Source organism: Balaenoptera acutorostrata, chromosome 7 (genome assembly GCF_949987535.1).
Source record: "Balaenoptera acutorostrata chromosome 7, mBalAcu1.1, whole genome shotgun sequence".
NCBI lineage: Eukaryota > Metazoa > Chordata > Mammalia > Artiodactyla > Balaenopteridae > Balaenoptera > Balaenoptera acutorostrata.
This window is the reverse complement of record NC_080070.1, coordinates 35855784-35883180: the sequence shown is the minus strand read 5'-3', so window position 1 is coordinate 35883180 and position 27397 is coordinate 35855784. Positions and strand designations below refer to the sequence as shown.

The 27397-nt window shown below is 36.7% G+C and overlaps 1 protein-coding gene across 4 annotated transcripts in view; it reads left to right on the top strand.

The window, feature by feature from the left end:
• MDFIC (MyoD family inhibitor domain containing) overlaps positions 1-26264 on the top strand; it is a 107075-nt gene extending 80811 nt beyond the window's left edge. For 3 of the 4 annotated variants that reach the window (XM_057550227.1, XM_057550226.1, XM_057550225.1), the window contains exon 5: positions 20159-26264. In XM_057550227.1, coding sequence (XP_057406210.1) covers positions 20159-20406 — 248 coding nt within the window. In that variant the 3' untranslated portion in view covers positions 20407-26264. The remainder of the gene's footprint in view (positions 1-20158) is intronic. The other variant, XM_057550224.1, reaches the window with a different exon arrangement.
• Positions 26265-27397: the final 1133 nt, after the last annotated feature.

Genomic DNA, 27397 nt, shown 5'->3' with positions numbered 1-27397 from the left:
GCTCCCAAAACATCTAGATTTCAGTACCAGTGGGACTCATTTCTGTGAGACCAACAAGGCTACAGTGACTGAGAAACAGCTCTTAAAGGGCTTGTTTGCTGTGACTCACCTGGGACCAGTGCAAAGACAACCAATCCAGAGGTGCCAAACATTATGTGAAAGAGACTTATTTGCTTAACTTAAAGTATCAACCTGAGGGGCAGGCATCTAATTTAACACACATCTAGGGGCCTACTGAAGTTCTCTCTGGGGACACAGGTGGGCAGGCTCCATCTCTGTGCCCCCCCCCTCCCCGCCTCCCTCCAGTTCACTGGTTATCTCCCAGAAAGGAACCGGTACCCTCCTCTAGCACCCTGATTCTTATGGTTGCTGCCCAGGGATATCTCTAGATCACCTAGCTCTGGTGGCCACTGGGGCTTATGCTCAAGGGTCCCGGAAGACCATCACCAAAGGACGAAGAGTTCTTAAATAGCCACCACTGCCCCCTCCAGACACATCAAGAGGCAATAGTCTAAGAAAATCTTTCTGTGAAAGAGGCCTATCTTCATAGCTATGGCCTGAGGGGCAGGCTTCCAATTAAACACACATCTAAGGGCCTGCTATGTAAACCTGAGGGCAGGCACTGTCTGTGTGCTCTTCCTCCACTGTGCTCTGGAGCACCCATATATCCGCCAGGGGAGCTTTTATACACATCTGGTGGCCAGTTTTTATGGTTGCCACCCAGGGGCCAGGGAATGCTGCACGATCGCCTAGCTCGGGAGGCCAGCAGGTCTTGCATTCCTAGGTCCCACGGTATGTAACAAATGGAGAGACAGTTCTTGGCTAGCTATCACTCCCAGGGCACTTCACAGACAGAAGACTAAAACACACCCCCAGTGTTTTTGTGAAAGATGCCTGTTTGCTTGAACTGAGCTTTGGCCGGAGGGGCAGGCTTCTGATTTGGCACTTATCTAGGGGGCTGCAGAGCCACACTTGGGGATGGAGGTCAATGGATGCCTTCTTTGCGCTGCCTCTCTTCCTTGCTGCAGATCACCAGTATCTCCTGGAAAGGAACTTGTAGACTCGTCTGCCCTGATTTTGTGACTGCTACCCAGGGGATACCTCTAGATTGGTGGCCAGGGGACTTATGCTTGTGGTCCCACCGAAGTGTAATATATTTAAAAGCTGCTAACTGAGGTCTAGCTTCTAATCATCCTGGACCTAGGTGCTGACTGAAATCCTCCTCTTAGGGACACTGTTTGTTAGGTCTTGGCACACCCTCAAATACCGGGAGCTGCTAAAAATAAAATAGGCTGCTTCAACAATCACAAAGGTTTGAGAGACAACCAAAAGCTAGGGCAGGATTGAACAGTAAGGTTTATCTCCTATATGAGGCTACTCCTTCAAGACTGGGAGAGGTGGCTGTTTTCTCTAATTCACAGAAGTCAACACAGGGTGTCAAAGAAATTGAAGAAAGAGAAATATGTTCCAAATGGCAAAACGAGAAAGAAAAAACTCTCCAAAAAAAGCACTTAATGAAGAAGAGATGAATGATTACCTGATAACAGTTCAAAATAATGGTCATAAAGATGCTCACCAAACTCAGGAGAAGAATGGATGAACATAGTGAGAACTTCAACAAAGAGATGGAAATATGAGACAGTACCAAATAGAAGTCACAGAGCCGAAGAACACAGAACTGAACTGAAAAATACACTAGAGGGATTCAACAGCAGGCTAGATGAAGTAGAAGAAAGGGTCAGTGAACTCAAAAACAGGCAGTGGAACTCTTTAATCAGAGCAGCAGAATGAAAAAAAAAAAAAAAGGGTGAAGATATTATAGGGGTCCCAGGAGGAGAAGAGAGAGGGAAAAGCATGGAAAATTATTTTGAGAAATAATGGCTGAAAACTCCCCTTACCTGGAGAACGAAACAGATATCCAGATTCAGGAAGCCCCAAAATTTCCAAATAAGAGAACCCAAAGAGACCCACAAGACACGTTATCATGAAAATGTCAAAATTTAAAGACAGGGAGAGAATCTTAAAATAGCAAGAGAAAAACAACTTGTTACTCATAAGGGAACACCCATAAGACCATAAGCAGATTTTTCAGCAGAAACTTTGCAGGCCAGAAGGGAATGGCACAATGTATTCAAAATGCAGAAAGAAAACTTCCAACCAGGACTACTTTACCTAGCAAAGTTGTCCTTCAGAATTGAAGGCGAGATAAAGAGTTTTCCAGAAAAGCTAAAGCAAAACAAGTTCATCATCATTAGACTGGCCTTATAAGAAACATTAAAGAGACTTCTTTAAGCTGAAGAGAAAGGGCACTGATTAGTATCAGGAAAACATATGAAAATATAAATCACAGTGGTAAAGGTCAATATATAGTAAAATTCAGAATAATCTAACATTGTAAATGTGGTAGATTAATCACTTATAAAGCAATTACGAGGTTAAAAGACAAAAGTAGTAAAACTAATTTTAAGTACAATAAGTAGTCAACCCAACAAGAGGATATGACATTTGTATATATTTATGCACCCAACATTGGCGCACCTAAATATATAAAGCAAATATTAGCAGATCTAAAGGGAGAAATAGCAGTACAATAATGGTAGGGGGCTTTAATCTACTTTCATCAATGGATAGCTTATCCAGACAGAAAATCAGTATGAAAACATTGGCCTTAAACAACATGATGAACTTAACAGATATATTCAAAACATTCCATCCAAGAACAGTATGGAGGCTCCTTAAGAAACTAAAAATAGATCTACCGTATGATCCTGCAATCAGCCATAAAAAAGAATGAATTAATGACATTTGCAGCAACATGGATTGGACCTAGAGATTATCATACTAAGTGAAGTAAATCAGACAGAGAAAGACAAATATCATATGATATCACTTATATATGGAATCTAAAAAAAAATATACCTCTTTATAAAACAGAAACAGACTCACAGAATTAATATTGTTAAAATGGCACTACTACCCAGAGTAACCTACAGACTTAATGGGATCCCTATCAAATTACTCATGGCATTTTTCACAGAACTAGAACAAATTATCCTAAAATGTATATGGAACCATAAAAGACCCAGAATTGCCAAAGCAATCCTGAGGAAAAAGAACAAAGGAGGAGGCATAACCCACCCAGACTTCAGACAATACTACAAAGCTACAGTAATCAAAACAGTGTGGCATTGGCACAAAAACAGACATACAGATCAATTGAACGGGAATAGAGAGCCCAGAAATAAACCCATACACCTATGGTCAATTAATCTTCAACAAAGGAGGCAAGAATATAAAATGGGAAAAAGACAGTCTCTTCAGCAAGTGGTGCTGGGAAAGTTGGACAGCTGCATGTAAATCAATGAAGTTAGAACACACCCTCACATCATGCACAAAAATAAACTCAAAATGGCTTAAAGATTTAAACGTAAGACACAACACCATAAAACTCCTAGAAGAGATCATAGGCAAAACATTCTTTGATGTAAATCATACCAATGTTTTCTTAGGTCAGTCTCTCAAGGCAATAGAAATAAAAACAGAAATAAACAAATGAGACCTAAACAAACTTACAAGCTTTTGCACATCAAAGGATACCATAAACAAAACAAAAAGACAGCCTACAGAATGGGAGAAAATATTTGCAAACAATGCAACCAACAAGGGCTTAATTTCGAAAATATACAAACAGCTCATGCAACTCAACAATGACAAAAAAAAAACCTAAACCAAAAAACGGGCAGAAGACCTAAATAGACATTTCTCCAAAGAAGACATACAGATGGCCAATAGACGCATGAAAAGATGCTCAGCATCACTAATTATTACAGAAATGCAAGTCAAAACTACAATGAGATATCATCTCACACCGGTCAGAATGGCCATCATTAAAAAGTCTACAAATAACAAATGCTGGAGAGGGTGTGGAGAAAAGGGAACCCTCCTATACTGTTGGTGGGAATGTAAATTGGTGCAGCAACTATGGAAAACAGTATAGAGGTTCCTCAAAAAACTAAAAATAGAGTTGCCATATGATCCAGCAATCCCACTCCTGAGCATTTACCCAGACAAAACTATAATTCGAAAAGATACATGCACCGCTGTGTTCACAGCAGCACTATTTACAATAGCCAAGACATGGAAAAAACGTAAATGTCTATCAACAGATGAGTGAATAAAGAAGATGTGGTACATATATACAATGGAATACTACTCAGCCATAAAAAAGGAATGAAATAATGCCATTTGCAGCAACATGGATGGACCTAGAGATTATCATACTAAGTGAAGTAAGTCAGAAAGAGGAAGACAGATACTATATGATATAACTTACGTTGATTTGTATCGTATTTTAGATTCCACATATATCTATGAAACAAAAACAGACTCACAGACATAGAGAACAGACTTTTGGTTGCCAAGGGGTAGGGGTGGGGGGGATTAGGAGAGGGAAGGAATGGGAGTTTGGGATTAGCAGAGGCAAACTATTACATATAGGATGGATAAACAACAAGGTCCTACTGTATAGCACAGGGAACTATATTCAATATCCTGTGACAAACCATAATGAAAAGCATGAAAAATGTCATTTGCATAACTGAGTCACTTTGCTGTACACAAGAAATTAACACAACATTGTAAATCAACTATATATATGTATATATAAAACTGGAATATTCACAAATGTGTAGTGATTAGACAACATGCTATCAAACACCAGAGGGTCAAAGAAGAAATCAAAAGAGAAATAAAATACCTTGAGACAAATGAAATGGAAATACAACATATCAAAACTTATGGGACAAAGCAAAAGCAGTTCTATATGGAAAATTTACAGTAATAAATGCCTACCTCAAGAAACAAGAAAAATCTCTAACAGCCTAACTTATACCTCAAGGAACTAGAAAAAGAAGAACAAACAAAGCCCTAAGTTAGTAGAAGGAAGGAAATAACAAAAATCAGAGTGGAAATAAGTGAAATAGATAAACAAAATTGATAAACCTTTAGCTAGACTCATCAAGAAAAAGAGAGGTGACTCAAATAAAATCAGAAATGAAAGAGGGGACATTATAACTGATACCATAGAAATACAAGGGAACATAAGAGACTAGTACTATGAGCAATTATACACCAACAAATTGGACAACTTAAAAGAAATGGATACATTTCTAGAAATATGCAACCTACTAAGATTGAATCAGGAAGAAATAGAAATCCAAAAAGACCCATTTTTAGGAATGAGATTGAATCAATAATAAAAAACAAAACAAACAAAAAAACCCGAAAAAACCCAAAACCTTCTAATAAACAAAAGTCAGGACCAGATAGCTTTATTGGTGAATTCTGCCAAACCTTTAAAGAAGAACTAATACCAATCCTTCTCAAAATCTTCCAAAAACTAGAAGAGGAGGGAAAACTTCCAAATTTTTGTGAGGCCAGCATTACTCTGATACCAAAAATAAACAGAGACACCACAAGAAAAGAAATTACTGGACAATATCCTTGATGAACAGAGATGCAAAAATCCTCAACAAAATATCAGCTAACTGAATTCAGCAATACATTAAAAGGATCTTACACCATGATCAACTGGGGTTTATTCCAGGGATGCAAGTATGGTTCAACATCCACAAATCAATCAGTGTGATACACCACATTAACAAAATGGAGGATAAAAATCATCATCATCTCAATAGATGTAGAAAAAGCATTTGACAAAATTCAACATCCATTTGTGATAAAAACCCTCAAAGTGGGCAGAGAGGGAGCGTACCTCAACATAATAAAGGCCATATATGACATGCGCACAGCTAACATACTCAACAGTAAAAGCTGAAAGATTTTCTTCTAGGATCAGGAACAAAACAAGGATGCCTACTCTCACCACTTTTATTCAGCATAGTACTGGAAGCCCTAGACAGAGCAATTAGGCAAGAAAAAGAAGTAGACATCCAATTGTAAAAGAAGAAGTAAAACTGTCTCTGTTTGCAGATGACATGATCTTGTAGAAAACCGTGTAAAGACACTTCCAAAAACTGTTAGATCTAATCAATGAAGTCAGTAAAGTTGCCGTATCCAATATTAGTATAAAAAAATCTGTTCCATTTCTATACACTAATAACAAACTATCAAACTTAAGAAAATAATCCCACCTATTGGCTAAACAGAGGTCGGAATGGGCACGACTACTACGATTACCACCAGCGCCACCACGATGAGGATGCTGCGATTGGTCCCTGGAGCCCCTATGGCTTCAGGCACGGAGCCAGCGTCAACTACGACGACTACTGACCATCACTCAGGCGGGCTCGGGGCCGCAGGCTCTGCACGATGCCTGGGCTGTGTCTGCTGCACCTGTTCTCGGTTCATCTTTCCTACCCGCTTTCTGTGGCCACAAAGGAAGAGTTAAAGCAAAGAGCGTAAATGCCTTTCGAGGTTTCATGCAAGTACCTAACAATGCATTTCATTTAAAAATAGAAATAAAAGCATTTTGTTAAAAAAAAAAAACAAAACTGCATCAAAATGAATAAAATACCCAGGAATAAATTTAACCAAGGAGATGAAAGACCTCTACACTGAACACTCTAAGACACTGTTGAAAGAAATTGAAGAAAATAAATAAATGGGAAGATACTTGTGCTCATGGATTGGAAGAATTAATATTATTAAAACGTCCATACTCTGGAAAGCAATATACAGATTCAATGCAATCCCTATCAAAATTCCAATGGCATTTTTCACAGAAATAGAACAAACAACCCTAAAATTTGTATGGAACTACAAAAGACCCAGAATAGTCAAAGCAATCTTGAGAAAGGAACAAAACTTCAGAAATTACGTGCTCTGCTTTTGACTATATTACAAAACTATAGTAATCAAAGCAGTATGGTATTGGCATAACAAACAGACACATTGACCAATGGAACAGAATAGAGAGCTCAGAAATAAGCCCACAGATATTGGTCAATTTATGACAAAGGAGCCAAGAATATACAATGGGGAAAGGACAGACACTTTATAAATGATGCTGGGAAAACTGGATAGCCACATTCAAAAGAATGAGACTGGACCACTATCTTACACCATACACAAAAATTAATATAGATTGAAGACTTGAATGTAAGACCTGAAACTATAAAACTCCTAGCAGAAAACATAGGTAGTAAGATCCTTGATATAGGTCTTGGTGATGATTTTTTCAATTTGATCCAAAAATCAAAAGCATTGCCTCTAAAGCAAAAATAAACAAGTGAGACTACTTCAGACTAAAAAGCTTATTCAAAGCAAAGGAAACCATCGACAAAATGAAAAGGCAGCCTACTAAATGGGAGAAAGTATATGCAAATTGGGATTAATATCCAAAATATATAAAGAACTCATATAGCTCAATAGCAAAGAAACAATCTGATTTAAAAAACCACAATGAGATATCACCTCACACCTGTTAGAATGGCTGTTTTCAAAAAGACAAGAAATAAGAAGTGTTGGGACTTCCCTGGTGGCTCAGTGTTTGGGAGTCTGCCTGCCAATGCAGGGGACATGGGTTTGATCCCTGGTCCAGGAGGATCCCACATGCCGCAGAGCAACTAAGCCCGCAAGCCACAACTACTGAAGCCCATGCGTGTAGAGCCTGTGCTCCGCAGCAAGAGAAGCCACCACAATGAGAAGCCTGCGCACCGCAATGAAGAGTAGCCCCTGCTCTCTGCAACTAGAGAAAAGCCCACGCACAGCAATGAAGACCCAACACAGCCAAAAAAAGAAAAAATAAGAAGTGTTGGTGAGATCGTGGAGAAAAGGGAAAACTTGTGCACTGTTGATGGGAATGTAAATTGGTAGTCACTATGGAAAACAGTATGGAGGTTTCTTAAAAAATTAAAATAGAACTACCATGTGTGGGCTTCCCTGGTGGTGCAGTGGTTAAGAATCCACCTGCCAATGCAGGGGACATGGGTTCGAGCCCTGATCTGGGAAGATCCCACATGCTGCGGAGCATCTAAGCCCGTGCGCTACAACTACTGAGCCCACGTGCCACAACTACTGAAGCCCACGCACCTAGAGTCCGTGCTCCACAACAAGAGAAGCCACTGCAATGGGAAGCCCTGAGAAGCTCACGCACGGCAACGAAGAGTAGCACCTGCTCATCGCAACTAGAGAAAGCCCGTGCACAGCAATGAAGACCCAAGGCAGCCAAAAATAAATAAATTAAAAAAAAAAAAAAGATAAGTAATATTAAAAAAAACAAAAGAACTACCATGTAATCCAGCAATTCCACTTCTGGGTATTATCTGAAGGAAATAAAAACACTAAGTCGAAAAGGCATATGCAACCCAGTGTTCATTGCAGCGTTATTTACAGTAGCCAAGATGTGGAAACAAGTGTCCATCGATCAATGAATGGTTAAAGAAAATGTGGTGTATATGATACCATGAAATATTATTCAGCCATTAAAAAGAAGGAAATCTTGCCACTTGTGACAACATGGATGGACCTTCAGAGCATTATGCTAAGTGAGATAAATCAAAGACAAATATCATTATGATCTTATATGTGGCATCTTACAAACAACAACAGCTAGGAGCTATAGATACAAGGACCAGGTTGCTGGTGGCCAGAGGCTAGGGATGGGGGTGGGCAAAATGGTTGCAGGGGGTCAAAAGCTACAAATTTCCAGTTATAAAATAAATAAGTCATATGGATTGACTATAGTTAGTAATACTGTATTACATATTTGAAAGTTTCTCTGACAGACATTAGATCTTTAAAGTTTTCATCACAAGAAAAAAAAAAGTTGTAACTAGGTACAGTGATGGATGTTACTGAGACATATTGTGGTGATCATTTTGCATTATATACATATATGGAATCATTACATTGTACACCGGAAACCAATATGTTGTATGTCAACTATACCTCAGTAAAAGTGAATAAATAGCATCCCATATGGCAAAGGTATTATTTTACTATCATCACCATCATCACCTTTTACATGATCACCCAACTGCGGTACTACATGGCTTTAAAAAAAAAAAAAGGCTGATTTTTCTCATAATATACCTTGCACAATATTTAAACAAGCACGAATCAGAAGTGAAATTGAAAGGTGAATTGTTAAATAAACACAGTTGCAAAAGTAAAAACAGGAAAATATTAAGTTAAGCTTTTGGGAGAGATTTCTTACATCATTTTTATACAAATATATATTTTCCTTAAACCTAGAGGATTTACTTATTTTTTGTCCTAACCATAGATGATAGTGTGACCAACTTTAGCAGACTGTTTCTACAGTGACTCTTTCTAGGAAAATGCTTTTAAGATCTAAAGTAGATTTTGTTATCCAAAAGTTATATTCAACCTTCCTATTAATTAAACTTTTTGGATTAGAGATATTTCAACTGGCCAACTTAATAAAATTACCATTGAGTAGGTTCAAGTATGGTTTTCCTCTGTTTTTGCTTTCTAGCTTCCTGAGAAAATAAATGGATAATAGTTTAAATATGGAAAACGATTATTATTTTTAAATCTTCTGTCATAGCCAAACATAAGATTGACTAAATCTTTCTGGGCAGATTCTGCTCCACTCTTCTGCAGATTCTGTCTCTTAGAACTACCTTCTTGATTCTCTCTTTTTAAGTATTTGAACTATGAACAGCCTTTTATAAACCTCCTTAGGTTAAAATAGAATGGCCCTATTTTGGTGAGGTAATCAGAGCGAATGAAACACCTTGAGGTAGAGAGTTGTACCCTCTCTAGAATAAATATTTTGCCATTATCTTTGTTGCTATCACAGTAATATTAATAAGTATGTACATGAATTCTTTACTGAGTACTTTATATACATTGTCTCTTTTAATCCTTACCTTAACCCTATGAGGACAGTACTGTTATTACCAGCTATCAAATGTGTGATTTTAAAGTACTGTAGAGATTCAGTAAACTCATATGCATAATACTTGCACCATTGCTATTTTTTCACTTTTCTTTCCCTGCCTCTCTGTCCACATACTAACTTTGCATTTTAAGTGTTTTAAATAAACACCTCTACTAACTGAGTGTTTACTCCCTGGCAGATTTCTGTGTTAAGCTCTTGGGAAACAAAAGGCGACCTGATATATATGTTATCTTCCTAGACTTTATAAAGTGTGACTCTTCAGAAAGGAATACTTGAATCAGTGCTATAGTTAAGTCATGACCAACAATTACTGGATCAAATCTCTCTTGAGAGTTCGGAATATTTAATGAATCAGCAACAGATCAGGCAGCAGGGTAAACAAATAAGAGAATCAAAAAAAATCTGTGCTATCCACTTACTGTAATTTAAAATATGAATGCACTTCCCACAGGAGGAGGATGGATTCTAGGATTTGGACGCGTGTTAGGTATATGATTGAGGAGTCCTTTTGTGGGGTGTGGGAGAATGGTACTGTTTTTTTCTATAGTTCTTTTGAGTTTATTGAGAGGAAAGATAATAGTAAAGGTTATTGTTCAGTTTCTCTAAGTGTGGTCTTCTTTGTGCTGCAGTGGAAAATGTAGCTCCTCTCTTTCTTTTACCTCCTGACCTATCTCACTTTCTTCCCTACTAGGAAAATGTTGACTGTGTTTTGGCTAAGATGCATGGCCTCGCGGGGACAGCAATGTGCCAGAGGGCTCTGTGTGGGAGGCGTACTTCGGGCCAATTTATGCAAGCAGCAGGTCATTCTAGGGCTGTAGGCCAGAATGCTGTGCGTCCTCTGGCTTGAAGACATGCAGCTACTTGGAGCTAAGCTACCGTGCCGTCTTAGTAAATATTTCCTGCCTCCGTGATCACTTAAGGAGTAGAACTCCCTGGAGATGTCTGTGTCTCGTCCCTCACAGCTGGCTTTTCACAGAGGCCAGATCCTGGCTGCGATTCAGGATGACCAAAACCCACTTTTAGCCTGCTTTTTGATTTTGTATTGAGAAACAGTTGCAGCAAAGCAATATCTGGGAAGAGGAATGCCTCTTGCTCTGCATGGTGAGTCCCCCTGTGCCCTCCCAGGGCGGATGTGAGCCTTAGCAGCTAAAGACATGGGGACACCTGTGGTTTCTCTGTGGCTTTGATTATAAAGCTAGAGTCAGGTTTGATCGCAATACAATTTCCTAAATTACTAATTACGCATAACTGACTGCTCATGCTTTAACCTGCATTTGCTCTTTGGCATACTGTTGACCTGTTGAAAAAAATAATGAACCCCTGTTTCTTAGTATATAGTCTACATGATGGGGACCTGATTAAGAAAGTATTTTCAAGCATTTTCAGTCATAGGAAATGTTATTAGAGATCAGTCAAGATAAGACACATACAAATCTACCTTCGCTTAAAAAAGGGTTGTGGGTTATTCTCAGAATTCACTGTTCTTTGCCCTTCCCTGTATTCTGCTGTACAGTGTCTTTGTTCCAAGAAATTCAAAGCACCTGTCATACCACATCTTAAAAGAAGGAAACTAAAAAAAATAGACTTATTTAGAATACAGCTGAGTTTCCTGTGCAAAGAGTTTTCTGATGGTTCTTAGGGTTCCTTTCACTATAACTGCTTTCCTCACATTTGCCTAGTATTTTGGGCCACCTATGATTGGGTAAAACAATTTGGGATAATTTTATTATTAAATTCGTGTATGCTTATAAAAATAAGTCTTCAATCTCATTTCAAGAGAATAAAGGCCCTCAGATCAGTCACAGATATTTTCACCAGTCATCGAAGATGCTGTTTAAAAGTAAGTTTCAGTTGTTACCTTCAGGGTGTTGGGAAGCTAGACACTTGCCAGATATGCCAGCTGCATGGATTTAACATTGATGACCTTTCAGAGGACTCAGAGATTTTGTTTGGGTTTGTGTCTGCAAGTAATTCATAACAGTTTTTTTAAGAGTCAAATGTTGTGCTAAAGATTTCCTTTTATGCTTTCTTTTTAGCTCCTTGGCTGCTGGTATGTTTCTTTGTTTTCCTAAATTTACAGTAGCTGTCAGTCTTGTGCTGAGTTCTCCTCTCAGTAATACACTGAATTGTGCAATTCTTTTGGGCCTAGTTTGGAACAGGCATTCTTCCCAGAACCTAGTTGGCTTCTCAAAGGTTAAACACTTTTGGCAAAAAACTGCAAATATGACCGAATAAAACCATAAAAACGAAAAACCACAAGAACAGCAGGAAAAACAATTATTTCTGACAGTGAACTACATGGATGCAGAGGACTTGTCTCTTTTAAAGTTTGTTTCTCCACTTAGGTCTTCTTAGTTTGTTAATTCTTATGATCCTCTCTTTGCTTCAAATAAAACCAACAACATAATGCCTTTTATGATTCTCCATCCCCCTGGGGGTGGGAGGGGTGGTAGTGCCAGAAACTGTACCAGCTATTTCTTCTTAGTTTATTTTAACCTTTTCGTTACCCCAAGTCACAATCAAACTACTCTTTCTAGAACACAACTGAAAAGAAAAATGCTTTTGGAAAGGAATACAAACCAGATTATTAAATTGAGTTGATAGAATTTAGGGATTCATTGTTTGGTGTTTTTTTTTTGTTGTCATGTCTTAAGTATTTTTCTACTTATAAAGTACAGAAAATGAATGTGTTTCTGGTAGATGTTTCTGTTAAGTGCACCTTGCTTAATATCACTTGAATCTCTAAAATGAATTTTGGTTTGTGGCTTCTTTACGTGCCCTATTCATAGATTTGATTTTTCAGAGCAGCCCAAAGTGCTTGTCTAGTAAATTATTTAGGACCTATGTTTTAAGAGGATGACTATTTTTGGAAATTTTAATATTTACATAAAGGGCTTCTTCTTTTGAGAACTCTGTCATAACCGTATATTTTACCAGTAGGGTCCCTATGTAATCTCTACAATGCTCCTGTTCATATAAATATGAACCTTAATTTTTAAGTTTTAAATTTAGATTTCTTTTGATTGACACATCATCTCTCTCTTGGCTGCCTACCATCTTATGTCTGTTTCAACAATGTAACTGGAAGTTTATGAGTTCTCCAGCTCATCAACTTTGCTCTTAACTTGTTGAAGGATAACATTTACTATCAAGTCTTCATTAAAACTAAAATTCAGAATCATCTTTAGGAAAGGAAATGTGAATCGAGGCTGAAAACAGATCAGCAAGACAAATCAGCAGAAATCAGTTGGATTTATAACTGATCTTCTTCCCCCCAGGAAGATGAACTAAGTGTTAGAAGTGACCCATCCCTGTATTAGCAGCATAGCATGCTGGATTAGACCATGGATTACAGAGGCAGATTGTGTGGGTTCTGACCCTGCCTCTACTACTTCTTGACTCTGTGACTTTGAGAAGATTTCCTAAGTTTTCTGTAATCTGTCTGTGATAAAATGGGGATAATACCATTACTGCTTCTTAGGGATGTTATTTGAATCAAATGAATTAATATTTGTAGAGCTTAAAACAGAATTTAACAGAATTACAAAGTTTCTTAAATAGTTAAAAAAAGTGAAAGGGTGATGAAAATATCTCTTCTCCTAAGATAACACATTTCTTAAGTAATAAATGCTTTTTTCTTCATTAATGCCAGGCTTCTTATTCTCTGTAAAACCACCACTTGTATCTATTACACAAATTACACTATATGACCCAGCAATCCCACTACTGGGCATATACCCAGAGAAAACCATAATTCAAAAAGACACATGTCCTGGATTGGAAGAATCAACATTGTGAAAATGTCTGTACTACCCAAAGCAATCTACAGATTCAATGCAATCCCTATCAAACTACCACTGGCATTTTTCACAGAACTAGAACAAAAAATTTCACAATTTGTATGGAAACACAAAAGACCCCGAATAGCCAAAGCAATCTTGAGAACGAAAAATGGAGCTGGGGGAATCAGGCTCCCTGACTTCAGACTATATTACAAAGCTTCAGTAATCAAGACAGTTTGGTATTGGCACAAAAACAGAAATATAGATCAATGGAACAGGATAGAAAGCCCAGAGATAAACCCACACACATATGGTCAACTTATCTTTGATAAAGGAGGCAAGCATATACAGTGGAGAAAAGACAGCCTCTTCAATAAGTGGTGCTGGGAAAATTGGACAGGAACATGTAAAAGTATGAAATTAGAACACTCCCTGACACCATGCACAAAAATAAACTCAAAATGGATTAAAGACCTAAGTGTAAGGGCAGACACTATCAAACTCTTAGAGGAAAACATAGGCAGAACACTCTATGACATACATCACAGCAAGATTCTTTTTGACCCAGTTCCCAGAGAAATGGAAATAAGTACACAAATAAACAAATGGGACCTAATGAAACTGAAAAGCTTTTGCACAGCAAAGGAAACCATAAACAAGACCAAAAGACAATCCTCAGAATGGGAGAAAATATTTGCAAATGAAGCAACTGACAAAGGATTAATCTCCAAGATTTACAAGCAGCTCATGCAGCTCAATAACAAAAAAACGAACAACCCAATCCAAAAATGGGCAGAAGATCTAAATAGACATTTCTCCAAAGAAGATATACAGATGGCCTACAGACACATGAAAGAATGCTCAACATCATTAATCATTAGAGAAATGCAAATCAAAACTACAATGAGATATCATCTCACACCGGTCAGAATGGCCATCATCAAAAAATCTAGAAACAATAAATGCTGGAGAGGGTGTGGAGGAAAGGGAACACTCTTGCACTGTTGGTGGGAATGTAAATTGATACAGCCACTATGGAGAACAGTATGGAGGTTCCTTAAAAAACTACAAATAGAACTACCATACGACCCAGCAATCCCACTACTGGGCATATACCCTGAGAAAACCATAGGTCAAAAAGAGTCATGTACCAAAATGTTCATTGCAGCTCTATTTACAATAGCCAGGACATGGAAGCAACCTAAATGTCCATCGACAGATGAATGGATAAAGAAGATGTGGCACATATATACAATGGAATATTACTCAGCCATAAAAAGAAATGAAATGGAGGTATTTGTAATGAGGTGGATGGAGTTAGAGTCTGTCATACAGAGTGAAGTAAGTCAGAAAGAGAAAAACAAATACAGTATGCTAACACATATATACGGAATCTAAGGGAAAAAAAAAAAAAAAAAAAAAAAGGCCATGAAGAACCTAGTGGCAAGACGGGAATAAAGACACAGACCTACTAGAGAATGGACTTGAGGATATGGGGAGGGTGTGGGGTGAGATGTGACAGGGTAAGAGAGTGTCATGGACATATATACACTACCAAATGTAAAATAGATAGCTAGTGGGAAGCAGCCGCATAGCACAGGGAGATCAGCTCGGTGCTTTGTGACCACCTAGAGGGGTGGGATGGGGAGGGTGGGAGGGAGGGAGATGCAAGAGGGAAGAGAAATGGGAACATATTGTATATGTATAACAGATGCACTTTGTTATAAAGCAGATGCTAACACACTATTGTAAGGCAATTATACTTCAATAAAGATGTTTGAAAAAAAAAAAAAAAAAGACACATGTACCCCAATGTTCATTGCAGCACTATTTACAATAGCCAGGTCATGGAAGCAACCTAAATGCCCATCAACAGGCGAATGGATAAAGCAGATGTGGTACATATATACAATGGAATATCACTCAGCCATAAAAAGGAATGAAGTTGGGTCATTTGTAGAGACGTGGATGGACCTAGAGACTGTCATACAGAGTGAAGTAAGTGAGAAAGAGAAAAACAAATATCGTATATTAACGCATACCTGTGGAATCTAGAAAAATGGTACAGATGAACCGGTTTGCAAGGCAGAGATAGAGACACAGATGTAGAGAACAAACGTATGGACACCAAGGGGGGAAAGCGGGGGGATGGGGGTGGGGTGGGGGGTGGGATGAATTGGCAGATTGAGATTGACATACATACACTAATATGTATAAAATAGATAATAAGAACTTGCTGTATAAAAAATAAATAAAATAAAATTCAAAAAAAAAAGAAATTACACTATGTTGTTGAAGACAGTCTAGAACACGAGTATTCGATGTATTTGCACTAAGAATTTATTTTTTCATGTTCCTTGTTTACTAAAAATACAAAGTTTAACAGACTTAAATTACTTTGTAGATCTTGTTGGCTAAGAGTAGGAGTTTGGAGAGATTCTATTCTTGGCTTAGGGCTTCTGATTTTTGTATAACAACCATCATTATTGTCTAAGATCTGGAAGGGACTTTGATTCTCAAATGAATATGTTCTATGAGCACCAATGAGTTGTTTAGTGGGAAATGTCACTCCCATTCCTCTTCATCCTGAGGGCAGCTGATTTCACACGTTACATTCAGTCCCTCCCTCCTGATTACTTATTGTTTTCCCCTCCCTTTCTGTATATCGGAATGGCTGGACTCCCTTGTTTTGAATCAAACGCTAAAACTTATTTCATTCTGCTACTGAATCTTGTTAATGCCTCCTTTCCTTTTCACTGACTCATTTGCCAAACTTGGCTATCCGCCACTTTACTTCCTCAGCCATGTTATCCCATGTTGTATCTTCAGCTAAAAACAAGATTTGATTTGAATTTCTCTTCATCAGTTCAAACTCTCAAGGTCTAAACGTTAACTCATCTGTATCTTATTTCTTTTAACTACAAAAAGCCATATACTGAGAAAGGACAATCATATTTGACAAAGGACTGATGTCTTGACTATATCAAGAACTTCTACAAATCAATAAGAGAAAAAGGCAGTTCAATAGAAAAATGAGGGGAATACATGAACACCTGTTTCAAAGAAGATGAAACATGAATGGCCAACAACATGATAAGATGTTCAAACTTATTAATAAACAAGTAAATGCAAAGTAAAACCACCATGAGATGCCATTTCACACTCAATGAATTGGCATATATGAAAATATGACAGTTTCATAGATTGGTGAAGATGCGGAACAATGAGCATTCTCATACTTGGTTGGTGGGAATACATTTTGGAGCAATCACTTTGAAAGCAAATGTGGTATTACCTAACTTGATTAAACATATGCATATCCTGTGGCCCAACAATTCTACTGCTAGTTATTTGGCATGTGTACTCTAGGAGACCTGCACAAAACTGTTTCAAACATTAATGTTTGGAATAGCAAAACACTGGAAATGACCAAAATATTCCTAAGTAGGATGAATAAATAAATTACAGTGTATTAAATCAATGGACTACTGTACATCTAGAAAACAAGTGAACTTTAGCTACATGAATCAAGAAGGGTAAATCTGAAACACATAATATTGAGGAAAAATGCTACTTATGGGAATTTATATGGTATCATTTCCTTTCTGATAGATTATGTAGGGATATTTACACATTCACTGTTGTATAAAGTACAATGAAAAGCAAGGGAAGAGGAAGATGATTTAGGAAGGGACCAAAGGAGGCTTCAAAGGTATCATTACCCTCTATTTCTAAGGCTGGGTGGGAAGGCCATTCTTTTCCCTTTAAGATTGATAGATTCACTACATACAGTTCAATGTATATTTTATGATTAATACATAAAGAATCTAATGCTCTATAACTATACTTAATGTTTTTCAGTATCAAGTGAGTTTTTGTGGATTCCTCCTCTTAGTCTTGAAATAGAAGCATTCCACAGTGGAATACAAAGTTAAGGTTAGAAGTGTTCTTAGAATTAGTTAATATGGATATTTGTTTGAAGGCATATTGAATAGAACTGGGTTGTTTGCCAGTTAAACACTAGTTTCTTAATAGGAGTAATAATAATAAAGGTAGCTCTTTATAACATTTCAGATATTTTACAAATCACGATGATAACATAATCCTGGAAAAACTCTACTGAACAGATACATATAAGGCATTAGGATAAAAATTTATAGAAAGAATGTAGAAAGAGGGAAACTATAGACTCTCTAGAAACAAAGAACTTTCCAAGGCTGTGGACTTGGATCCATGAGGTTGATTTTACTGTTCTCCTAATATGACTGGATATAGTAATCCCCACTTATCTGTGGTTTTGCTTTCCATGGTTTCATTTACCCACAGTCAACTGCAATACCAAAGTATTAAATGGAAGACTTTAGAAATAAACAATTCATAAGTTTTAAATTGCAAGTCGCCCTGAGTAGCATGATGAAATCTCATGCCTTCCCACTCCATCCCACGCGAAACATGAATTATCCCTTTGTCCAGCATGTTTCGCCTGACCATCACTTAGCAGCCCTCTTGGTTATCAGACTGACTGTCACAATATTGCAGTGCTTGTGTTCAAGTAACTTTTATTTTACATAATAATGGCTCCAAAGCACAAGAGTAATGATGCTGGCAACTCAGATATGCCATAGAGATGCTGTAAAGTACTTCTTTAAATGAAAAGGTGAAAGTTCTCAGTAAGGAAAGAAAAAAAATTATATGCTGAGGTTGCTAAAGTCTATGGTAAGAATGACTCTTCTATCCATGAAATTGTGAAGAAGGAGAAAGACATTTGTGATAATTTTGCTGTCGTACCTCAAACTGTAAAAATTATGGCCACAGTACCTAATAAGTTTGTAGTTAAGATAGAAAAAGCATTAAATTTGTACAAGATATTTCAAGAGAGACTACATTCACATAAATTTTATTACAGAATATTGTTATAATTGTTCTCTTTTACTAGCAGTTATTATTGTTAATCTCTTTGCCTAATTTATAAGTTAAACTTCATCATTGGTGTGTATGCATGGGAAAAAATAGCATATATAGAGCTCAGTATTATCCGTGATTTCATGCATCCACTGGGGGTCTTGGAATGTATCCCCCAGTAATAAAGGAGGACTACTGTACTACTAAACACATTAGGGGAAGATGGAGAGAAACTCACAGACTTACAGTTCTGTGATCTTTTTCCAATTGCTCCATAGACAATTTTACATGAGAGTGGGCTTGGCACTGAGAAGATTGGGAGGAAACATTGGTGTGTTTTTTAGCTTTTTTTTTTTTTTTCCACACTGCATGGCTTACGGGATCTCAGTTCCCTGACCAGGGATTGAACCCGGACCATGGCAATGAAAGCCAGGAATCCTAACCACTAGGCCACCAGAGAACTCCTAGACTTTAATTCTACAGCCAACTCTGGAGTTTTCCTTTTTGAGTGTTTTCTGACTCTCTCCCCTTTTTGCCATCTGGCACGTAGAGTATGTATTTCCCACATTTCCCCCTTTTACAAAGTTACAGGCTCTCTACAAAGTTAGAGACTGCAGAGAAACAGGGGAATGCTCAAGGAGTTGGGGAGTTTATGATGGAATACACAATTTGATGAAACTCCATCAAAGGCACTCAGTCGGTAAAGCCAAATACAGAAACACACAAGTCATGTGACAGTGGGATGCGGGTAGGGATTGTTCCGTACTGTTGCTGTTGTTGGAAGCAGAATCCCCTCACTAAAGCTTGCATTGTACGAAATTTAAAAAAAAGAAAAGAAAAAGAAGGAAAGGAACACAAATACAAACCCAGAAATAATCCTGCTAAAACTTCACAAATATTTCTGAAAATAGACAAATGTCTTATAACATTGGTCTTAAATTATTTTATTGCATGTGTTAAAGCCCTCCAGAAATAGAAATTTTCTTCAGTTGCTCCTTTTACTTGCCCCAAAATTCTACAGGAAAGAAGTTTAGAACATGGTGTACTAAATTTATTAGATTGTAATCCATTTGATTTCTCACTTTTATATCAGTTCATGAAATTTATTGTTTAGAGAGGCATCACTAGCGATGTCTCAGGAAATAATAGAAATGTAAAGTACTTTGCCACACAGGAAGTGGAAAAGCAATTTCTATTTTCTGAAGGACTATAGTGTCCTGGAGTCATTTAGCAGAGAGCAGTAGATAGGGAAGATGGATGAGACGCATAGAAAAGTGGAACCCAGGACCAAGGACCAGTGCACAGTGTGTGAGTAATTCTCTAACCCACATGCACACACACTTATACACAAGTACAATTTTTTTTTTCCAGATCCAGTATCTACTTCTAAAGATTGCTCATCTAGAATTTAACTTGTTTCTTTTTATGCTTCCAGCCCACAAAAGACTACTAGGACTGCATGTCATTAGGTTCTGGATTACTTAATTATTTTCATCAATTCTTATTATTCAGTATATTGATGATTTATATATTTTGTGTTCCTCCTTTTTCTGATTATGTGGCCTCCTCCCAACTGAAAATGAAGATTGCTGTGTCCACTGTATCCTGGCCTGCCTGTTCTGTGAATTCCTGACCCTCTGCAATATTGTCCTGGGACAAGCTTCGTGTGGCATCTGCACCTCAGAAGCCTGCTGCTGTTGCTGCGGAGATGAAATGGGAGATGACTGTAACTGCCCTTGTGACATGGATTGTGGCATCATGGATGCCTGTTGTGAATCATCAGACTGTTTGGAAATCTGTATGGAATGCTGTGGAATTTGTTTTCCTTCGTAAATATTTATCTTCTGTTTGCATTAAAACTGGAGAGTGTTTTAAAATTTTTCTTTTAAGGGGAAAGGAAAGCACATGGTAAGATTCTCATCAAACAATCCAGTATTTGCACTGTTAACTCATTATTTTAGGAAATCTCTGAGAGCCTTTTTTTTTCCTCTAACCAAATCTACATGGTTTAATATGTGAAATTTTAACTACTTTTAGACTTCTTAATAGGTTACAATGACTGAGGGACATTTTGGCAAAACAGAAAGAAAGGAAGGGAGGGAGGGAGAGAGGGAGGGAGAAAGAAAAAGAAAAAGACAAAATGTCTCCTCCTTTTTATACTTATTTCTATTTCTTTTAACCATTCTTAGGAGCCCCTTGCTCCAAATGTATTATTTCTCAGTGGTTATTTAAATCAGACAATTTATTTGTGATGTTTATTAATGGCTAAACGTAAGTATTCTTTAAACTTTGGGAAACAAACCCACACAGTTGTTGGGGACCCAGTGTTCATCTCCATGCTGTGTTCTCCACTCGCTCAGCAAACACTGAGTGCCTACTGTGTGTAATCTCCTGCTGCAACACAGAGATGGATGTCATTCAGCTCCAATCCAGAGGAGCACAGGAAAGTTGAGAAGAGGAAAGAGACCTGTAAAGAATAAACCAGCCCACAAGGCATATTGAAGTGAAGATTATGAGAGAGAGAAACTCAAAAGGCTATAGGAATACACAGAAAGGAAAGCTAATGTCTACTGGAATATTCAGAAGGCTTCAAGGAGAATGTGGCATTTGAAGGAGGCCTCTTAGGATGAGTGATTCATCTGCTGCTTGAATGAATTAGATTTAGGACCAAGTTTTAGGTGACTAGCCCGAGCTGTGTGTGCCCTTGAGCATTTAGAAGAAAAACGCCTTAAGTAGGTATTTTCTTTTTTTAAACTATAAAATTAACTAATAATATGCATTTTTTACATAATTTAGATGTTATGATAAAGTTTTGATTAAAAACAATGCTTTAGTAAAATATCTATATTTTTTAAAGAACGTGGAATACTTTTGAAAAGTTGTACTTAAATTAGGAGATTTTTTAATATTAAAATCTCAGCATTCTGATTTTGATTTATTCAAAAGCTTTTCTTTTTGAGAGCTTTAAGTCTTTTGCGGGGGGGTTGTTAAGAAACAAACCGAACCCCCCCCCCACCAATATTTATAAACACAGTTAATCTTAAATGCAAACCATTCTTTCCAATTCAGTGGGAATCTTGACATCCACTACTATGACCGAATTTCGGTACTGCAACTTTATATTAAATTAAACCATTATGGCAGGTTGTAAATATCCTTAAGTATAAAGAAATGAGTCAGATACAAGACTTACTAAGTGTTAGCGACTTAGTAAGTTACAAAGTTACTAATACATAGAGACTTTGTGTGATGCAGATGAAAGGGAGAGTAAATTTTCATACTACCGGCTCTCCTACTAAGTTTGATGTCCCCAAATTGTAGTTTGGTTTGATTTAATGTAATTCCTTGTAGAAATTCTGAAAGTATACCTTTGGATGAATAGTTATTTTTGATTCTTTCAGTTGAATATCAAATTGATAGTGAAAACAAATGCATACTTTTAGGAAGCCTTTTAGCAAATTTAGGCTTTTAAGAAAGATTTTAAACCTAAAGCATGGGTATGAGACCGAGGGTTTTTCCTTTGAGATGAAACTTAGTTTCTACTTATATCATTACTTAAAAGGTTTAAAAAAGGAAAAAAGTTAGCAGACTCTTGAATCCCCCTTTCAGTGCTGTTTACACACACACACATACACACATACACACACACACACTGTTAAATTGTCCGGTTTAAATAGAGTTCTAGTAAACAGCTGTCTTTCGGTTCCTTGTCTAAAGAGCGTCTTTGATGTAACAAATGAAATATAAGAACATCTTTCTACTATTTCATAGTAACCAGAGTCTGAGTATTTACATATACCCAAAGTTAACATATGCATATATATTAGGATGTGAGAGTATCAACTTTATATTGACATATAAAACCTCCTAATGACCTGGAATCATTAAAATATTATACTTTTTGTCCTGCAAAAATTTTCAGCCAAATGGTTTGACTAATATTTAAGTGTATTCTGCTACTATTTGCGATGATGATATTAGCACTTTTAAAATAATGTTTCTCTGTAACAGAGAGCATTAGTTGATAGCAGAATTTTATTCTCATATTTATATTCATAGTACTTTTGCTCTATTGTCTATTCTGCAGTCATTCCATAAAGTACCATGTATGATTTTTAAAAAATAAATGAAAAAAACAAAAGTAGGCAAATGTGAAAATAGTTTCAATATGTATTTTAGAATTTCTGTATGTAAAATGTTTTGTTGAATTATATGGCCATCATGACTAAGTGCTCTAGCTTACAGTTATAGATTTGGTCTCTTTTTAAATGTGGAAACTTAATCTTAAATATTTTTAAACTGGATCTGTATTATCCCAAATATATTATTTTGAAATTTAAAAAATGACTTCTCTATTGTTCTTTAGCCTATTTTCAATCTAATTGATACATTGATATTTAAACGAATTCAACTATAATTTAAAACCTTAAGCTTTTCTTTTCTCCTTACATCCCTCTCTAAAGATTTCCTAGTCTCATTTTGTAAATCACATGACTCATGCTCATAAATGAACTATGAAAGATTCAGATCAGTTTATACTGCAAATCATAGTTGACAAATGATTTCAAAACATAGTTTTCTTTTAAAAATTCACAATAGAGCAAAATGCATGTTTTGTACTTTTTTTAGTACATTGCTTTTACTCATTTGCTTTGGAATTATCTCCCAACTTATAAAAACTGTGGTAGGTTTTTTTTAAATATGTGTACTGAAATTAAACACAAAGTAGCTGTGAAATTGGGTATTAACTTTAATGAATTTCACCCAAGAGTAAATCATCAGAAGTACTTTCAACTAGGGTCTTTAGTGTCACAAATTTTAAGTAACAGGAAATGTTTTACTGTTAGTATTTAACCCCCCAAATCACTTTATTTAGGAGAAGACTTTTTACTTAGGAATATAATAATTTTATTTTTGTGTTCTTATAGTATATCGACTATATCCATTTTCCTCACCTGAAGCAGTCAGTGCTTCTCTGAACAGTTCAAGGAGTAACCAAGACAACCTTATGTAATAACTTTTCATTCTTTATCCATACAAACTCTATCAGTGCCCTAGATTCTAATGTTATAAACGTCAAACTCACTGCCTAACATAAATAAGACTTGAGTCCAGAGTCTCTGTGGCTTGCCTTCTTGAATTCCAGTTTAAATGCCTAGATTTACCCAACCACCTAATGAATAAGTTTATTTATTAATAAGATTATTTTTCAAATTACTCAAGACCTTTATGACCTTGCCAATTACTTGTGATTTGTAGGCCTGTAGGTTTATTACATCTAATCTGACAGGCAAGATAAAATTTCATCAGATACTATAATATCCATTTTTCTCTTATTTTAATACTAATATAGGAAAGCATACCATTTTTGTTTTAAACAGCAGTTAATACAGGGATAGGGTTTATTCTACACTATATTTTAAAATCGAGGATTAGGTACTACAAGGCAGTCTTTTTAACCCTTCATCTCCATGTCCCCTATAACCAATACATTTATAGTGACTATTTTCTCTAAGCCCCTCAAGGGAGTCAAAAAACCCTCAGGATGTTTCATCCTAGGGAAGAAGTTTGGCACTTCCCGTGAGAAAACTGTTAGTTCCAACAGTGAGGCTACTGATATTTACTTGCTCATTTCAGATTACGTTTAGAGATTCTGGTTCAAATGGGAGGGGTTGTGGAGAGGGGATACCGTTATGATGCAGCCCTAATGTAGAGGGTGGTTTTTGCAAACACTGGCATTGGTAACTAAATCCACCACGTATTTTCACACTGCAAAATTCCCAGGGAACAATGGCTGCTCCTCTACTTTAAAGGACTATGAATCAGTATCATCCGAATGATCAAATTGTAATAAAGTCAACCAGCAATCTGTACGTGAAAAGGATTCTAAGCAAAGCCACATCTGAGCCTCACCTGGAAAGCAGGATCTCTATCTAGGCAAGCAGAAATCTGCACCACCTCATTCTTTATCAAACTGGGACAACCATGTGACATCTTCCACTAGGGCAACAACTATAGCCCCTAAGCTGCCAAATGTCAACCTGAGTAGTTCCCTGCCTTCCAACTGAACAGCGGCCACTAGTTCCAATTCTGTTGTTTGTCCATTATGTATGCCCTTGATCCCTCACCTCAGCCCTTGCTAAAAGAGAATCTTGAATTTATTTGTGGGGTGACCATGAAGAAATCACTTTAGATAACCATGCCTGGACATATTACCAACATCGAGTATAGCTATATGTGTTAAAGACAAAGTATAGCTCTGCAATTAAGTGTTCACTTTCAGGCAGGTCTTTGTTTGAGGTTCAGTGGAGAATGTAATTATTAGGAAAATAGTGAAAAGCAAATTCAAACAAATTCTAAGTTTAGCTTGAAAAACTGAAAAGGTTCTTAAGTTCTGTCTGATGCATAAAGGGGTAGAAGCAAAGGAATTACATTCCAAAGCCAAGAAAGAGGGTGTACAAAAGCAGCTGATCCACTTGACATAGTTCATAGCCTTTTGCAAAGGAATAAAAGCCCGTTGAGCAGGGAACCAAAAGATCTCATTATAGGATGAAGCCAAGCCATATTAAAGCTTGTGCACTAGTAACTATGTCTAAAAACAGCCTGCTGTTTTATATTGAACCAATACATTTCTTAACTTGGTAGGTTGCAGTGTAAAGATGTACAGAGCCTGTCTGCTGGATGCTATGCCAATTACAGATGTGGCGGAGTGGTGTCAAACACCTACAAATAGTTAGGATCTCAAGCAATCTTAGAGAGAAACAAAAGAAGTGTTAAAATGTCATCTCAAAACCTAGATAGCACAGTTCATCATATGTGTCTGACTCTCAGAGTCTCGAGATCACCTTTATTATATAATTTAATGTGGACGTCATATGATCCCTCAATCAGAATGCACAATTCTTTCAAGGACATGAATAGTGCCTGAAAGATAAGGAGAATATCTTTTAAAAGTAACACCTTCAGATGACAAGGCACCTGTGATCAGCTCTGCAGGAACTGCGTTTTATTGGTGTTGAGGTGAAGGAGGAGGGAAATGCCCATGAATACATATTATATTAGATTTTGTTAGATCATCAGAAAGAATAATTGGGCATATTTACACAATTACATTTTAGTAAACTATTACGCCAGCTTAACGATAATACATATTCTGGTAAAAGTACATTAAATGGCAATCCTAAAGCAATTTGGCCGCTGAGGACATTATATTTTTTTATCTAATTATTCACAAATTAATGAATAAAATTAAATTCAAATCACTGAAGAAAATGAAGCAATGGTGAGAATCAGAACTACAGATTAGTTAAAGCAAAGATATGCAATGCATAACAGAATTAAAGCATTTCTTTTATTCAAACTCGGTGCTTAAAAAAGAACAAATCCATCATCTTGAAATTTGACTTGTAGCTTGACATTAAAAATAATATGAGTAGAATTTTCAGTGGGGTAAGCACAAAACTAGTTCAAGTTGTGTCACTCTCAATTACTGTACTCAGGTGGTGTGCCCATTAAAATTCCCACTTGTGGGTTCCGCTCACTATGCAAATGGGGTCATTACCTGGAGAATTTAATTGGTTATGACACTGGGAGTAGGACTTCTCCTTTCAAAATAAACCTACTTACACATATTTTCACTAGAAATTTGATTGTTATATATACTTTGGATTGTTTTGCCCTATAAATATTTACTAAAATTAAACTGCCTTTGCTTACTTATTTCTTACAAATAATTCAAAGTGGTTCCGAATTACTTTGTGCATGTGGTTTTATTTGTTTCTCTATAAGGCTAGTTAGAATGATCTTTTGTAAATCATATTGCTAACAAAATAGTATTTTAAAAAATCTTTGTATCTTTCACACTACCCATCACATGTGGGTACATTTCCAGTGAAGGTTTTCATCATTGAATAGTATCTGTTTTCTCTTTCATCATAGTTCTAAATATTCACTTTGAGGGGCTTCTTCCATTTTTCTCCTTTTTTGTCACTTACAACTTAAAGCGTTGACCTGCCCTCTTGGGTGTATAGTATACATAGCATAGCCGAGAAGCCATGCCTGTAACACTTGCAAGGCCCTTATATTCACTGATAAGACCGGGTGAAGATATTAAGTTGTTTGTCAGAATTAGTTCTAGAGACAGTTTTACCAAGAACCACGAGATATTTAAAAATTTAAAAAGAACAAACAATAAATCATCATGAAAAGTACAGTTCTCTATATACCTACCATCCATTTCCACTAACTGTGGCAATTTCAACTGGAAAAAAACCCGAGTTTACAACTAGATAACAAGAATATTGATAATGGCCTGAATTTACAACAAACGCTGAAATTACAGTGTGGTTTAGTGAAATGTAATATTAAACTGGACACCCAGGAATTTAGTTCCTAGACACTGTCTCAACCAGCAGTTCTCAGAGTGAACTTGAAGTGGGAACAGGATTGCTGTAAGTATTAATGATATACTCTCAGGGAAGTGCTAATAGTTCCTTGGAAGAGAGACGGGTTTGCAGTCTAAATTTGTATTACAATACCAAGTTGTACAACAAGCCCAGATTTTATCACTAGCTTATCTGGACCTAAAGAGAATATTTTTCCTTTAATGTAAAAAACAATATTCTAAAATCGGAGAAAAAATAATTCTAGGGATGATAGAAGAAGAAATACTACAAATTTGTAACTGGACCATTGGGCAGGATTTTTAACATCTGTAACTATGGGAAATTTCCCATAGAATATCAAACATGGATCCAAGTCTCTACATTCATTTTTCTATGATATTTCTAATTGTGCCCAGAGGATAAGAAGGAGTTGGTGCATC